At 37.9% G+C, this 17097-nt stretch overlaps 1 protein-coding gene across 2 annotated transcripts; it reads right to left on the bottom strand.

Moving 5' to 3' along the window:
- Positions 1-9612: 9612 nt before the first annotated feature.
- LOC103438481 (putative disease resistance protein At1g50180) lies at positions 9613-13960 on the bottom strand. Of its 2 annotated transcripts, none has more exons than XM_070824396.1 (4): positions 12868-13960; positions 10228-11977; positions 10041-10113; positions 9613-9943 (listed from the first exon to the last, which is right to left on the bottom strand). In XM_070824396.1, coding segments are annotated over exons 1-3 (2793 nt in total). In that variant the 5' UTR covers positions 13910-13960; the 3' UTR covers positions 9613-9943; positions 10041-10112. The 2 variants fall into 2 exon arrangements, with proteins under 2 accessions (XP_070680497.1, XP_028960945.2); XM_029105112.2 differs by having other exon boundaries at positions 9738-9943; positions 10037-10113.
- Between the last annotated feature and the right edge of the window lie 3137 nt (positions 13961-17097).

Below are 17097 nucleotides of genomic sequence, written 5' to 3'. Positions count from 1 at the left end.
TGGAACGATTAGATTCAAAGGCCCTTGGTTTAGCAGCCTCTTTGGCGTCATCACTTGCGAGCCTCGTAACTTGGAGTACCTTCTCAAGACCAAGTTCTCCAATTTCCTCAAAGGCCCTTATTTCTAAGACACCTTCGAGATCTTCGGGGATGGCATATTCAGCGCAGACAGCGATAAATGGCAGCGCCAAGGAAGGCAGCGAGCTTTGAGTTTCACTCAGCCAAGTTCCGGAAACTGACAGTGGATTCGTTGTTTGAGCTGCTTGTTCACGCTTGGCTTTTACCTGTTTTAGAGGACTCCATCAAACACTAGACCCCAATCGACTTTCAAGACGTTCTTATGAGGTTGACTTTTGACAACGTCCGCATGATAACATTTGGGGTCGATCCCGGTTGCTTGCAGCCAGGTTTACCCAAAATACCATTTGCTGAGGCTTGAGGAGGCGACAGAAGGAACGTTGATGCGCTTTTGTGTCTCCCATGTGCGTGTGGAATTCTGATGAGTCCATATTATACCTTATATTTTAAAAAAAACTAATGAAAAGGGATTGAAAAGTTTTAGTTTTAATAAAAAAAACCATGTTATAAGTTTTTGTCTTTCTCCTTTCTTTCCTTGGGTTTTGCAATTTTTTCAAATGATGTGGTTGCAGACCTTCTTGTTTTTCTTTGAAACAAAAATATAGATCCTCATGCTATTTAATTTATATTTTGTATTATTTCGTTGAAATGTGATCGTCGTTATTATTCATAGTGTATTCGAGGTACTGTTTTTCAATTTTTCTTCGTTAGTGAAGTTCATCATTTGTTTCTCCAGAAAAAATATTTGAGATCTGCATACTATTCAAAAAGAACGACGGGCACTATTTATGGAATGTAAAAATAAACTGTTTCTGGATTTTAAGTAACACTGTTTCTGGAATCTAAGTCACTGTTTCTGGAATCTAAGTCATTGTTTCTGGAATTAAGTCACTGTTTCTGGAATCTAAGTCACTTTTTCTGGAATCTAAGTCACTATTTTTGGATTTTGGTTCTTTTCTTTACAAATACAGTGTTTGTTTGTGCACGGCGGCTTGGTGTGGTTGCTGCTCGCCGAAGCTAAACGGAAAGGAAGGCTGGATTTCGGCGGGAAAGTTGGACAAACTTTAAACGCTGCGTAGTTCTCAAAGAGACGAAGAGAATGGTACCTCGTACGATGGCTACTCGCCGTAGTTTGGCCGGAAAACACCTCGAAAGCCTTGGAGGTTGTCGAAAACTGGGTAAGATTCAAGATTTTAAGTAACACTGTTTCTAGAATCTAAGTCACTGTTTCTGAAATTTAAGTCACTGTTTCTGGATTTTGGTTCTTTTCTTTCCAGATACATTCCAAGAAAATGATGGAGTAAACCCAAATCTGACATCTCATACTTGTTCATCATTTCAGTCTTGAATTCTTGCATCATTCATCACTGCTACTTGTATACACTTTGTCATCTACATAGATTGACACAATTAGAGTCCCAACACCTTCTTTGGTTCTCACATAAAGGATTGCTTCACTTGAGCTTCTGTTAAAACCACAGTGAATTAAATATATAGTGCTTTTCTTAAACTATACACTTTGTCTTCAGCTCATTTAATCATAAAACCATCAGCTTGATCCACATATACCTCCTCGTCGAGAACACCATTCAGAAAAGCTTATTTAACATCCAATTGCCATAGTTTCCAACCTCTCTGTGCAGCTAGAGCAATGAGTGTCCTAATAGTATTTAACCTTGCCGTTTGAGCAAAGGTTTCATTGAAATCAATCCCTGGTTTCTGTGTGTAGCCCTTGGCTACAAGCCTTGCCTTGTGCTTTTGAATGGAGCCATTAAGATTCAGCTTAGTTTTATATATCCATTTCACTCCCACAACCGGTTTGCTACTTGGTTTGTCAACTAATTCCCAAGTGGAATTCTTTTCAATCATCAACATCTCTTCTATCATAGTCTTTTTCCAAGCTTCATCTTTGACTGCCTCACTGAAATCTTTAGGTTCAATGATACTCATGTTGCATTGAGCATATACATCACTCAAACTCTTCCATTTATGTGGAGTATGATCATAAGTTCCAGAGATTGAAACTGGAAGAACCAAGTGAATCAGATTCCTGAGATGCTTACAGGTCTCTAGTTGTTTGTGATCTCAGAGGAAATTGCATAGACTGAGGTGAATCACTTGACTCTGGATCAAATTCAGATATCCTTGAGCTTCCTTCATCATTCCAAGGAATAGAGACTTGCATTGACTCATTAGATTCCCAGTCCCACATTGCTTTCTCATCAAAGATTACACTTCTTGATAGTTCAACCTTTTGAGTTCTCAAGTTGAAGACTCTATATCCTTTTTCACAATTCCCAATCCAACAAATACTCCATTCTCACCAGTTTCCTCCAATTTGTGTCTTTTCTGTGAAGGAATGTGAATGTAACATATAGAACCAAATACCTTTAAGTGTTTGACACCTGGTTTCCTTCCACTAAATGCCTCAAATGGAGTTATGTTGTTCAAAGCACTTGTTGGACACCGATTTTACAAATACACATCTGTGTTCACAGCTTCAGCCCAAAACTTCAAGGAAATCTTCTTTTCAAACATCATTGTCCTAGCCATTTCAACCACAGTACAGTTCTTTCTCTTTGCAACACCGTTTTGTTGTGGAGAGTAGGCAACAATCAATTGCCTTTCTAGTCCAATATCTTCACAGATCTTTGAAAACTCTAGTGATGTGTATTCTCCACCCCTATCATTTCTGAGTTTCTTAATTTGATAGCAACTCTGAAGCTCAACCATGGATTTAAACCGTTTAAAAATGTTGAAGACTTGTGATTTGTGCTGCAGAAAGAACACCCAACACATTCTAGTAGACTTCTAGATTTCGCGACCACTTTACTAGTGATGTAAGGTGAAACTCCCCTTGATGAGTCTCCAGCCCTGTCTCGCTTTAGAGGTTGGCGCATATCCGGTTCTTCTGAGGACTCTAGATTGTTGAAGCTTGGATGACAAGGTTCAATATGAGGCACTCACATAGTGTCTAAAGGATCAGAAGTTTGATTACATGAAGCCTGTATCCCACCGACAATAGTGTGGTTGTTGGCTTGTACATTGCACGGAAGGTTCGTAAATCAAGAATGTTTGTTAGGACGAGTAGAAGTTGAACGATAGGTCTGGGGTCATGGTACTTATGTTGCCATAACCAAAGACAGGAATCTGAGACTGTAGGAGGGTCCCATTGAACGTCCATGAAGTTTGCGTGACTTTCCGCCCGTGAAGTGGTGTAGCTTTCTGCAACTTATCAACACAGGTGTTATCTTTAGTAAAGTCTTCCAAACTTGCTCAATAGGGGAAGGGGTCTTTGGATTAGAGCCTGGCCGTTTCCTAGAGTGGTTGCAACATCAGGTATTTGGTTAGATACTCTTGAGTTGTGGTGGTGTTAGTTTAAAACCTGACTAGTGCAGTGGAAACATGGGGTTTACACTGTCTTCCGGTGTCATGTTAACGTTGGTGTTAACAGAGCTTTCCTCTATAGTCATGTTTGTTGTAGATTGATCTGGTCAAGAGGAATATAAGTACACTCTCAACGAGAGCGCCAATTGTTGAGACCAAATTCGAGTATTGCGGTGAAGGGTGGAGATGCACAAATCCATTTACTTGCAAGATAGAGCACAATCGTTAATCGCCAAAGACCGGCGATGTGTGCCGGTCAAAGGCTGTCCAACGATCAAGTTAGTAAAAAATATAAGACTGAAGCAGTGGGCAAAAGAATAAGTATGTGATAATTGCGGTATGAGATATGAACTCTAATGGCGTATTTATAGCAGTCGAGGATGAGACTTTTAGAATTGTAGAATCCTTATTAAAACGAGAAAATGTCTGAGAATATCCAGGGATAGATATTGTAGAATCCTTACCAAAAGTCAAATTTCAAAACAATGTAGATCACCAAACATATATATAACTTTTTAAGCTTTGTAATCCTTCCCCAGAAACCTGAAATGATCACCATTTCATTATATATGCAGCACAGCAGTACAAGTCCATACGCAATCTAGTTCACAAGAAACTACCCATCTAGTCTAATCAATACACTTTAATCCATATGCATAAGTCTAATCCCAACTTAAAATAAAAATTAAAACGTAACAAAGAAATGTTAAATTAAAGCCTATTCGACAAATGGTAACCACCGCAAAGTGTCTAATTCCTAAGCTTTGATACCAACTTGTCACGTCCTGCCCTGTGAATAAAGACTATTCACGAGTTAAGGTGTGAGCCATATTTTAGTTATAGAAATAGATTTTTTAACCAAGACATGGTGGGGAAAACAATTAAAATAATAACAATTTGTAAATGAAACACAGTACATCATATAACACTTGTTAAATTTTTTACATATTTAACACTAGAGTTTACTATGTAAAATTTATCAAATAGCAACAGAATAAAATTAGTGCACAAATTAGTGCACAACCAAAAGTACCAATAAAATAATAATTGAAATGAGTAATTCTTGCATTACATAATTATGTGCATAGGAGATGGATGAATTTACCGACTTCCTTCTAATCCCGCTAGCATATACACAAGTGACCCAAGCTTGTATTGAACTAAATATGGTAAATACCAATATTAAACTAAACATGGTAAATACCAAAAATATATATGACAATATTTGGAAATTTCTAATATATTCATTAATCTCCAAAGTGGAGTATATATAGGAGTTATAATTGGTATTACATATGTACTTCACCAATGTGGGACAATAAGCTACTATTTACACTCTAACTAATATATAACTCGCAACACTCCCCCTCAAGTTGGTGTAAAGATGTCACGCATGCCCAACTTGTCAAGCGAGTTGGAAAACACGCTATTAGACACAGCCTTAGTAAGAGCATCAGCAAGTTGATCTTCAGATTTCACAAACGGAAACATAATAATTTCAGCATCCAATTTTTCCTTAATGAAATGTCGATCAATCTCCACATGTTTTGTTCGATCATGTTGCACTGGATTATGAGCAATCTCAATAGCAGTCTTGTTATCACAATGAAGTTTCATAGCACATTTGGGGTTAAACCCAAGATCTCTCAACAATTTTTTCAACCACAACAACTCACATACACCATGCGACATACCACGAAACTCAGCTTCTGCACTTGACCTAGCCACCACTTTTTGTTTCTTACTTCTCCAAGTAACTAAATTACCACCCACAAACGTAAAGTATCCAGATGTAGATTGCCGATCAGTGATAGAACTTGCCCAATCTGCATTTGTATACCCTTCGACATTCAAATGACCATTCTTGGAGAAAAACAAGCCTCTGCCAGGAGCCATCTTCAAGTACCTCAAAATACGGGTTACTGCATCCATATGAGCTTCACTAGGTGAGTGCATAAACTGACTTACCACACTAACTGCATAAGCAATGTCAAGGCGAGTGTGAGACAAATAAATTAATCTCCCCATAAGCCTCTGATACCGTTCCTTATGAGTAGGAACTTGATCTGGAAATAAGCCCAGACGATGATTCTGCTCAATCGGAGTATCAACAGGTTTGCAATCTAACATACCTGTTTCAGCTAACAAATCAAGAACATATTTCCGTTGAGACAGAAAAATACCATGCTTGGATCGTGCAACCTCGATTCCAAGAAAATACTTCAATTCACTCAATTCTTTCATCTCAAACTCAGTAGCTAGGTACTTTTGAAGACGTTGTATCTCCTTCTGATCATCACCAGTCACTATCATGTCATCAACATAAATAATCAATGCAGTTAGCTTACCATTTTGTCGCTTTAGAAACAAAGTATGATCTGAATGGCTCTGGATATACCCAAACTTCTTCATTGAACTTGTAAACCTCCTAAACCACGCTCTAGGAGATTGTTTCAAACCATACAAAGCATTTTGTAACCTGCATACAACACCTTTTCCAAGAGATGTTCCAATACCAGGTGGGAGATCCATATACATTTCCTCCTTAAGATCACCATGAAGGAAAACATTCTTAACATCAAACTGCAACAGAGGCCAATCCTGGTTTGCTGCTAAGGACAGAAGAACACGCATAATATTAAGTTTGGCAACAGGAGCAAATGTCTCCTGATAGTCCACCCCATAGGTTTAAGTATAACCCTTAGCAACTAATCTAGCTTTATACCGGTCAATAGAACCATCTGCTTTGTGCTTAATAGTAAACATCCATCTACATCCAACGATTTTTTTTCCGTTTGGTAAAGGAACCAAATCCCAGGTAGAATTCTATTCCAAAGCTTCCATCTCAACTTGCATGGCATTAACTCACTTAGGGTCAGACAAGGCATCTTGCAATTTTGTTGGAATTGATACACTAGATAGCTGACATATGTAAGATGCATATGGTTTGGATAAACGATGAGTAGACACATAATTGTTAATAGGATATTTGGCTTTGGCATGCATATCAGGCTCATATTGTACTTTAGGTTTTCCACGATTAGCTCGTGGAGGCAACTGATAAGTAGAAGAATTGTCAGAATTTACCTCATGTATGCCACCATCTTGTTCCAAACTGTTAGAAGAATCATCACTGGACGAACCATCATCAGGCAACTCGTTAGACATATCAGCAGCAGGCAACCGATCATTAGAAGGTAATTCGTCAGACATACTAACAGGCAACTCACTGGGCACATCTGATCCATCGTCAGTAGAAATAGTTCTGGGAATAACAGGTGACCGATCACTATCTATAGTCGACTGATCAGTATCACGCAACATAATAGGTTCTATTCCCAACTCTGCCTGTAACACATCATCCATACCATCTCTTCGAATCTGCATTTCACTTCCCCTCTCCCCCTGAAGTGGAGAGTCGGAAGAGGGCTTCACAAAATATGAAACTTCCTCATGGAAGGTGACATCCATGGTAATATAAGTTTTTTGAGTCGGAGGATGATAACATTTATAGCCTTTCTGATTGTTAGCATACCCAATAAAGACACACCGGAGAGCACATGCATCAAGTTTACTCCGCTGATGAGAGTAGACATGCATATACGCAATACACCCAAACACTTTCGGAGGAACCTTTGATACAGAAACAAGAGAAGCATGTTGTTGTAGCACATCGAACGGTGTCTGAACTTACTTGGAACATGATTGATCAAATACACAGCAGCCAAAACAGTATGACCCCATAAATGATTAGGAACACATTTATCCAACATCAAGGAGCGAGCAACTTCCATTATTTGACGATTCTTCCGTTCGGACACACCATTTTGTTGGGGTGTAAACGGAGTAGTTGTCTGGTGAATAATACCATCATCACGAAAAAAACATGACAAAGTGTGATTCACATATTCTCCCCCGTTATCAGACCTGAAAACCTTAACTTTGGTATGAAACTGAGTAGACACCATTATACAAAATTCTTGAAGAAGTAACGGAACATCACTCTTATTCTTCATCAAGAACACCCAAGTTAACCGAGTACAATCATCAATAAAAGTAACAAACAAACGGAATCCATTAGAAGTAACTTTCGCTGGACCCCACACATCAGAATGTATCAAATCAAATGGCAAAGTAGCTTTAGAATCACTTACAGGAAATGAAGCACGATGACTCTTAGCCATGACACATGTTTCACACTTGAACTCTGAATCACTACAAGTGCGAAACAAAGAAGGAAATACATCTTTCATATAACTGAATGATGGATGTCTCAATCGTCGATGCCACAACCAAATTTGATGTCTGTCATCCACTTTAGAACTTAAAACTTGATGATTATTTGAACCAGAAACAACAGTATTCTCCATAGTCAAGATGTACAAACCCCCTATTCTTTTACCATGACCAATTATGTTCTGAGTTTGAATATCTTGAAAATAACAATACGTAGGGTAGAAGTGAGCAGAACAATATAAGGTATCAAGAAGTTTTCCTACTGACAAAAGATTGCACTTAAGATCAGGAACAAGTAAAGCATTGACCAATGATAAGGTTGGAGTCAGAGAGATAGTGCCTTCACCCTTCACAGGGGAATGTGCTCCATTTGCACTAGTAACATACAGATCACGAACATAGTCACATAACTCATCAAACACTCTAGGGTCACTAGTCACATGATCAGTGGCCCCAATATCTATTATCCATTTATTTGTTCCACCAAGATGCATAACAACACTATGATTATATTAAGCCATTGTACAAAAATCACGAACAATAAAGGCACAAAAGATACGCAGCGGAATGATTCACGTCACTATAGCAATCACTGTTTACGGTACTATAGAGGACCACTGTTCACGCACTGTACTGTAGCGCCACTATTCACTTTTTTTTAAAATTTTTTTTTTTAGGAATGAAATCACGAAAAATGTGGGCACAAAATTAAAGCACACAGGTCACCAAGAGCGAACTGCTCTGATGCCATATTGAACTAAACATGGTAAATACCAATATTAAACTAAACATGGTAAATACCAAAAATATATATGACAATATTTGGGAATTTCTAATATATTCATTAATTTCCAAAGTAGAGTATATATAGGAGTTACAATTGGTATTACATATGTATTTCACCAATGTGGGACAATAAACTACTATTTACACTCTAACTAATATATAACTCGCAACAGCTTGCACGTCGCATACCATGCTTATACCACTTGGCTCTAAACAACTTATAATATGAGTTAACATCCGTTCATGATTCATCCCTTAAACCCAATTTTTATAATTAAATTCTCAATTTTCACTTTTTTATATAGGCACTTTCCCCGACGACCAGTTGTATATTCAAGTCCTTCTCCCAACGTTTGATATATAGAAAGTTTTATAGAATTGAGGATGAAAAACATTTTTCATGAAGAAAGTATGTCTGTTTGAGCAAGGGAAGTTGGAGCTTCAAAGCTCGTAACATGTCTGTCCGATTTTCTGCAGATTTCAAGGCTGTAATAGTATTTCGAAGATATAGAATGAATGGACCACTGGATCATTCTGGGATTTTGATATGTTATGCAAAAGAAGATAAGGAACGACTTCTCATTTCCATTATCTTTACTATCAGATTATGGAAAGTTACTCATCTTTGATGGTAATTCATTCGTTCCTTACCATTGGTTACTTTGTTCTCTTGCTTCAGAATGCTTTTGTTTTGCGGGACACGAATGGATTTCCATTGCATTTTACTCAATACTTTGGAATCGGTGTTCTGTTGGATATTTATTTGTACATGACTTTGCTCACTTGTACTTTTTCCTACAGTTGATGGCAGATGAACGAGGATTAATAGTTGATGTTGAGTGTTTCAATGATGCTATGTATGAGGGTTGGGAAGGATCAAGGAATGCTCAAAATAAGGTACTACGTCTTTTGACATTCAGCTATGTATGAGGGTTTTGTTTTAGGTCTTTTGGGATCTACATAAATCTTTCTATTCTCTAAAATATTCGAGATCAACTTAAATCTTTGTATCTTTTACAATGGACATTGGAAATTTGCGTCCTATATGTTGTAAGTTGTAATATGTGGAGCTTTGTTCTATTGAAAGACAAGACGGCAAAAAACCTTAGTATAGAGTATTTTGCTATATAACAGTGGTTGGAAACACTTATTTTCTCATTCTAAAGATCACCATGTACATTAATATTGATGCTTGTCCATGAACAATATAACAAAATATACACTCTATGTTGCGCGTAGTGCACCATGATGTAAAAAAAAGTCTTTCACGCATGCAAGGCGTGTGTAGAAAGGCTAGTACATGAATTAAATAGAGTGTCCTAAACAAGTTCTATAATGTATATGTACTTATTTCTCGTAACAAAATATGAACGTTTATGAGTAGCTGCTAATCACCAAGGCTTACAGCTTCCGAGTTCCGACACTGCTTCCCTTTCTTGCTTCTCGTTTGCCATGAACTAACAAATATAAAACAAAATTAAGCAAAGCATATACCACATCTATGTGCAAACTGCTTTCAATTATTAAGTCATTAAGAACAGAATTTTGACCTACTATTGCGATATTGGCCTTGCCGTCCCAGCAGCATTCGCCAGCTTTGCCCCACTCCACTCCCCACCACTTTCTTCTTTAAGGAACAACCAGAAGTAGGAAAAAAAAAAAAACACATTATGATTTTTTCCATGAGAAACCGAGAAAATAGCAAAGAAAAAAATACAGAAAATATAAGTAGCATACTTACCAGTTATCCACTTCTCTATCCTCCTCAATATTTGTAATGACAACAGAAGGCACATGTTGAATTTTGTAGGAATCCTCTCCTCCTTCCCGAAGCCTACTACAGAATGTCCCAGGCATCTTTTGGATTGTTAATTCCTTGAGGGTAGTAACATACTGAAGCCCCTCAGGGACTGCCGTCAATTCCCAGCAATAGTCAATAGACAAACTGCAGAGACTACGCATGCCTCCTTTCTCTATGCTACAAGTCTTAAATTCAGCCATCCCAGAAAGTGAAAGAAATTCAAGATTAGGATAACCTTCTTCTGAGAAAACCAGTTCTGGAAGATTCTCGAAAGTACCAAAACCAAACCAAAGCATTCTTAAGTTTGGGATCTTCTCAAGTATTTTGAGACTGTCCAACCGTAGAAGAGTACGAGACAGAGACATCTTAGTGAGGTTCCGATAGTACTGAAGGCCTTCCAATGATTGATCTCTGATTGCCCCGTCCAATTTAAGTTTGTATATATGAGGACAACTCAATGCCATATTCATTGGTAGAAGTTCGAGACCAGAGTGCACAAATAGAGATCGAAGATGGTTAAATGTGATGCTAGTAGATTTCAAGATTTCCTCCATATTTTTCACCCCATGTATGAACAGTTTTCTGAGATTGGTCAATTCAGCAAGATGATTCAAATCACAATCAGCACCTGAAATATTGACTAAAGTCTGCAAATTGTGAAGAGTAGCCAAGGACAATTTCCCACCCCCTTCGTAAAAATGGCATAAATATAAATGTCTCAATTCTTTCATCTTCCAAATCACATTTGGTACTTTCACCCGGGTAACACCTCGTAAGTCTAGAGTTTGCAAACATACTAAATTACCTAAAGATGATGGCAACTGTTTTACATGACTTCCCTTTAGACTTAAAAACCTTAAGTGGACAAGATTCCCAATGTTACTCGGCAACTCAACATCTCCCCTTATGCCTTCAAACTTTAGTACCCTGAGCAATTTGGAGTTGAATAGTACTGACCCCAATAATTTTTTCTTCCAATTGGAGTAATCATATTTTGGGTCGACATAGAATAACAAAGACCTAAGATGGTCATTTCTTGTGGGAGCAAATCTATCAACAAATTCTGTTTCCACATATACAGCAAGTCTTCGAACTTTAGTAATTGTTGCTACCTTGGTTATCGTGTCAGTAAAATTTACAACGTGAAGAAAGTTCTCCTCTTCTGCCTTTAACAAGCACAAGTCTCGCATAAGATCATGAACACGGCATGTTTTGATCTTCTTAGTTGAACCAAGTGTTCCAACTTGAACCATACATCTTTGCACCAACTCACTTAAACAAGAATATGCTACATTTTCCAATACTTCGGATGAACCATGTCGTTGGGACGCCGGAGATATAAAACCTTCTGCTATCCATAACTGAATCAGTCTTTTGACCGGTATCTCATAATCATCTTGAAATTGGCATAAATATAAAAAGCATAGTTTTAAACGATATGGTAAGTCGTCATAACTCAATGCCAACACCCTTAATGCACCTGTATATCCTTGATCGCCTTTGTATTCTTGGTCAAGATCAGTTCCTCTCTGTATATGCACATCAACGTTCTTGTCTACTGTATTCCACTCGTCAACTGTGACTTTTCTTGCTAGAAGTTCCGCAATCACAGTAATGGCTAGTGGCAGACCAGCACAATGTTGAAGCATCTTCTTTCCTAGTTTCTCCTTCTCAGCATAAGATTCAGAGTCTGAAAAAAAATTAAGAAAAGCAGGTCAACTATTATGTTTTTAGTCATTCCTAAAGTATCCTATATATGTTGCAGTGTCCTTTTGGATTCTTGAATGTTTTTGACAGTAGAACATAAATATTAGTGTCTGATTTCTCAATACAATGAGTTTTGGAAGGGCGAAATCATAGTTACATGAAATGTAGTAATCTCAATCAATTAGGCTTAGTAGTTAACTAAACTAAAGTAATTATAGTTTTGGTTGATAACAAGGAAGAAGAGGAGTAAACTGAAAATCTGGAAATACAAAGGGGGCCGGCCAGTTGGTGGCACTCATCTGTGCAGGGAGAGAGCAACTCACGACCTGCTCTGTACAAGGGCTTTGTACAACATGCATTTTTTCCATTTATCTTGGAAGGTTAGAAGTGAGCTCTCCACCCATAAAAACATCCTTGCTTAGACTTTTGCTAGCAATAAAAATATTAAGTAAAAATATCTAGATACTTAATTAGCTAAACACACGCTGCATATCAACACTAACACCTGCCTTGGATAATTTAACTAGAGCAAATCTCTTACTAATGTCCTAGACATTCATCTATTTTCTTAATGATTAGGACAATGACCTTACCTCTCATCAATAGTTTCCAAGCCAGTCCCTAAAATTAGTCATATCCGCAGGAGATCAGGTTATAATGACAGATTTATCTGCTTGATTTGCTGGAACTGTATTATTCTCTTCAATATCCAAGCCAATCCAGTGTATCAAACGCACACTAAGTTTAACAAATAGGGACAATGATGTGTGTATTATATCGAAAGCATAAGTGAAATGCAGTGATCTCTATTTTATTAGGCTTAACATATAAACAAAAAGAAGCAATGAATGATAATAGAGTTGAGAAACATACCTGCTTGATCTCTCCCAAAGATTGCTATCTTCTTAAACAGTTCCCAGCTTTCCTTAGTATTTAGCGCACGCGATTTATAAACATAACGATTTTCTCCAGCATGTGTAGCAACGTCGTTGTTGCGAGTGGTGAGTAATATACGACTCTTCGTTTCCTCACCTATTGGAAATCCAGGTTTTAGAGAGTTCCACGCATCACGAGTCCAAATGTCATCAAGAACCACCAAACATTTCTTCTTTTTTTGGATGATGCAAAGCCTCTCTACTATTTGGTCCTTCTTCATTTTCGAAATTTCTTTTATTTGATCATTGGTGGCGCGAGTAAGCTTGATCAAAATATCTTCCAAAACCTCTTTTCCATGACATTGTTGTGACACACACACCCAAGCAAAACAATCGAAATGACACTTAACAACATTGTGATCATAAACTTGTTTTGCAAGAGTGGTCTTTCCTGAACCGCCCATCCCCCAAATAGATACAACTTGGGTTTCTTCTTTCACCAACTGCTTGACTAGTATCTCTATACCGCTCTCTAACCCAACAACATCACGTTCAATAACATGTGGATACGTTTGCCTTTGTTCCTTTTGCCTCTCAAAAGAAGTGGCACCTCCATATTGTGTACCCGTTATTTGCTTGATGTTATAACCTTGCAAACTCGCCCTCAATTTGGAAAGCTTGACCGTAATGCTCTCAATTTCTGAACCGATCTTGTGAAGATTAATGCCTTTGTTAAAGATGCACGCCAACCTTTTCAGAACAAGCTTCCCACTTCCTCCCCTTTTGAGAGCCACTTTCAAGGCAAAAGATTCAATGACATCCTCCAAATCATAAGCAGCATCTCTTATAATTTGAACCCAAATGCGTACTACTTCATTGTCTCCTTGTTTTGCATCAGCATCTTTCAGGAAGCCATGCATCAAAAGTAGCTCGATTTGTGCATACTCAATTTGATCGCCAACCCCACTCAAGAACTTCACTTCCTCAATAAGAGCGCCTTTGAGCCCTTCAATTACCATTGAAACTACCGCCTCGGCCATATTTCCCCAAAAAAAAAAATTAACTAGCTTTCTTTTTCGAATTCTGTTTCTGTGAATGATTCAAGTGGTTAACTAGAGGAGTCTCTCGTGTTTTTCTCCTCCTTCACATGTTCTTTATTCAATTGTTTAGCGAATCAGTTGGCTTTAACAAGACGCGAAACGGAGTATAAAAGCATAAAGGAATAATATACATTTCGGTGAGTGCATAAAGGAATATTTTACATTTTGATGAGGGCATAAAGGAATAATTTACATTTCGGTGAGAGCATAAATGAATATTTTACATTTTGATGAGTGCATAAAGGAATAATTTACATTTTGATGAGTGCATAAAGGAATAATTTACATTTCGATGAGTGAATAAAGGAATATTTTACATTTTGATGAGTGCATAAATGAATAATCTACATTTGGATGAGTGCATATGCATAAAGGAATATTTTATATTTTGATGAGTGCATAAAGTAATTATTTCCAATGAGTGCATATGCTTAAACGAATAATTTATATTTGGTAAATTACATTTTATCCTCTCAAGTTTAGGGTCAATTACAACTTCTTACTACATCTTTAAATCATTTTAATCTCATATGTTCACTACTATTTCATTTCAATTTCATACAACCGTTACTATTTCTGTCAATCATTTTGTTATCTGCTTACATGGCCATAAGGGACCATACAAAATTCGTGCTACGTGGATAAAAACAAATAAAATAATTTTTAGTTATAAAATGCACACCCTCTCCACCTTGTGTAAGGGTTTGCTGTCCCCAAATTTCATGTCTCTTTTGTGTCTCGTTTCTAATTTTTTGACACGTGTCCTCTAACTTTATTCCAAACTAACAGTGTTAACTTTTCATATAATTAAAGATAAATTACATTTTCTTTAAAAAGTTAAAAAAAAATCGAAAAAATAAAATGAAAAATCTGAAACGATCTTCATCTTTCCTCACTTGATCTCCCAGAGTTCACCTTTGAGCCAACCACCCCTTCAGCATCCCCCACTCGCTTTTCTCCTATGCCCTTTGAATGAAATGAAGATTTCATTAGAGGAGACATCACCCTTGACTTGTTTCAGATAATGGAGAAATTCAAGCTAGTACACGAAGTTGGGGCTTCCAGCTTTCAATCGGGGAAAGAGAAGAGAAAGCATGAAATTAAAAGTTGGGTTGATCTAGGTGTGGGTCTGGTGGTTGCCATTGCTCACCACCGACGAAGCATCGATTAATATCCTCCTTGAATCCCAAATATTAAACTTTGATAGAATATTTGTTCTTTGACGTGCTGGATCAATCACGATCTAGTGCAAGATTTGAAGAAAGAGAGAGAAAAGAAGCTTTGCCCGCGGTAAGGTGGAGCGACAGCGGTGATGGGGTTGTGTGTCGTGTGTGCTAGGAAGATTGGCCAGAATCAATGGAGACTCCGTGAAGGTGGTTGTCGATGGGTACGGAATCAGTGTGTATTCTTACCAACGATGACCATGATACCTGATCTAAGGAGGCTAGGTCATGGCGATGTGGGGTGGTTGCCGCTGATGTGTTGGATTGGGGTTAAGGAAGTCGTGGTATTGGAGAGGAGGAAGAAGGTCATGACTCAGTGTGGTGGGTTTTTATTTTATTGTTGATGTTTTTATTTTATTTTTATATATTAAATTTAACAGTGTTAAGTTCTAGTTAAATGGGTGGACACATGTCAAGTAATTAGAGACGAGACATGTACGAGACACGTATTTAGGGGACAGCAGACCCACGGCCCTTCACCTTCTCTCTTGCTTTTTGCAAGAACCCAGATCCACCCATAGTTGTCGTAACACTCTCTCTTTCTCACTCTCACCCAGCACCTTCTCAAACTTCCGCACACCCATGAAAGTATCTTCCTTTTCCTCCTCCTTCTTCCCCCTCCCTCTCTCTCTCTCTCATCTTTTTCTCCCTCCAAACCTCCATAACTCTCTGCTATTCTCCCTCTCCCATGTAAACCCCTTAATCCCCTAATCCAATTTTTGAATCAGCCTATGCCCACCACCGAAAGAATGAAAAGAAAAAATGAAAATTGCATTTATGGCTTTGGACCTTCTCTCGTCCATCTTCTTTCAATCTCTTGAATCTCTCTAGAAAACAAGAATTCTTCATTCAATTTATATTCAAATCGATTGAGAAATTAGGGCTAGGTTTTTGGTGTTTGCAATGGAGTTACCGATCGGGCCTTCAAGAATAAGAAATGGCTGGTTTTGGTAATGGTGCTAGCCTTCATTTGGTGCAGGTGGAGGCGCGAAATCTTTTCGGCAGAGGTGGGGTGGTTGACGGAAATGGGGTACTACGTTTTGGATTCTAGTGTGATCATCAATAAAAGTAAGAAAGAATTTGTTTCCTCCAAGAGTAGTGATCTGCATACCACATATATCAGAGTGAATCAGTTCTAGAGTTTGTGTTGCTCTCCAAGTCTTTTCCTTATCGAATGGTTCTCTGTGACCCTTCCCTATAGCACATCCAAAGCAAACATGGTCAATGACTTGTAGTCTAGGTAAACCCTGCACCATTTCATTCTCTTGCAGGAGCATCAAACTAATGTAGTTTAGATGTCCATATCGTCTATGCCATAACCAAGATGACTCTTCAACAATTGCTCTACTAGCCATAAGAGGATTGACATATTCTAGACATAAGGGAAAGCATCTGTTTCCTTTCATTTGGACACTTGCAATCAAATCTTCCATCTGTCTATCTCCATAAATATCAACTATATAATCACCAAACACAAGCCAATATCCATGTTCTACCATATGTCCTACACTCAACAAATTTTCATCCAATACAGGTACAATCATAACCTCTTTAATATATCTAGTTACCCACTTCATTTTTATAACCAAGGTACCTTTGCCTATTGACTGCACTAAATCACCAGTGCCCAATTTAACTCTACACTTCACATTCTTATCAACATCAATAAGCAAAGATTCATGAGAGGTCATATGATTACTACATGCACTGTCAATATACCATATGTTCATATTTCTCCCAATAGTAGCAGAATGGCAGGCATAAAACATTGTTGCAGGTTCTGTTACCTGATTGGCAAAGTTTACAAGTTTTCCAGCCTTGTTTGGTTAATCACAGTCCTTGATGAAGTGACCAAATCGATTGCAACCATGGCATTTTAGCTTCCCTTTAAACCAACATTCACCA

Source organism: Malus domestica, chromosome 07, assembly GCF_042453785.1.
Source record: "Malus domestica chromosome 07, GDT2T_hap1".
In the NCBI taxonomy this organism is placed as follows: Eukaryota; Viridiplantae; Streptophyta; class Magnoliopsida; order Rosales; family Rosaceae; genus Malus; species Malus domestica.
The sequence above is the reverse complement of the archived record's forward strand: the minus strand, read 5'-3'. Positions and strand labels throughout refer to the sequence as shown.

Excerpts from the sequence above, each read along its gene's own strand:
- LOC103438481 (XM_070824396.1), bottom strand. The coding sequence starts at position 13,909 with ATGGCCGAGGCGGTAGTTTCAATGGTAATTGAAGGGCTCAAAGGCGCT. Across the intron at positions 11,978-12,867 it reads CTTTGGGAGAGATCAAGCAG|ACTCTGAATCTTATGCTGAG; the intron begins GTATGTTTCTCA and ends ATTTTTTTTCAG.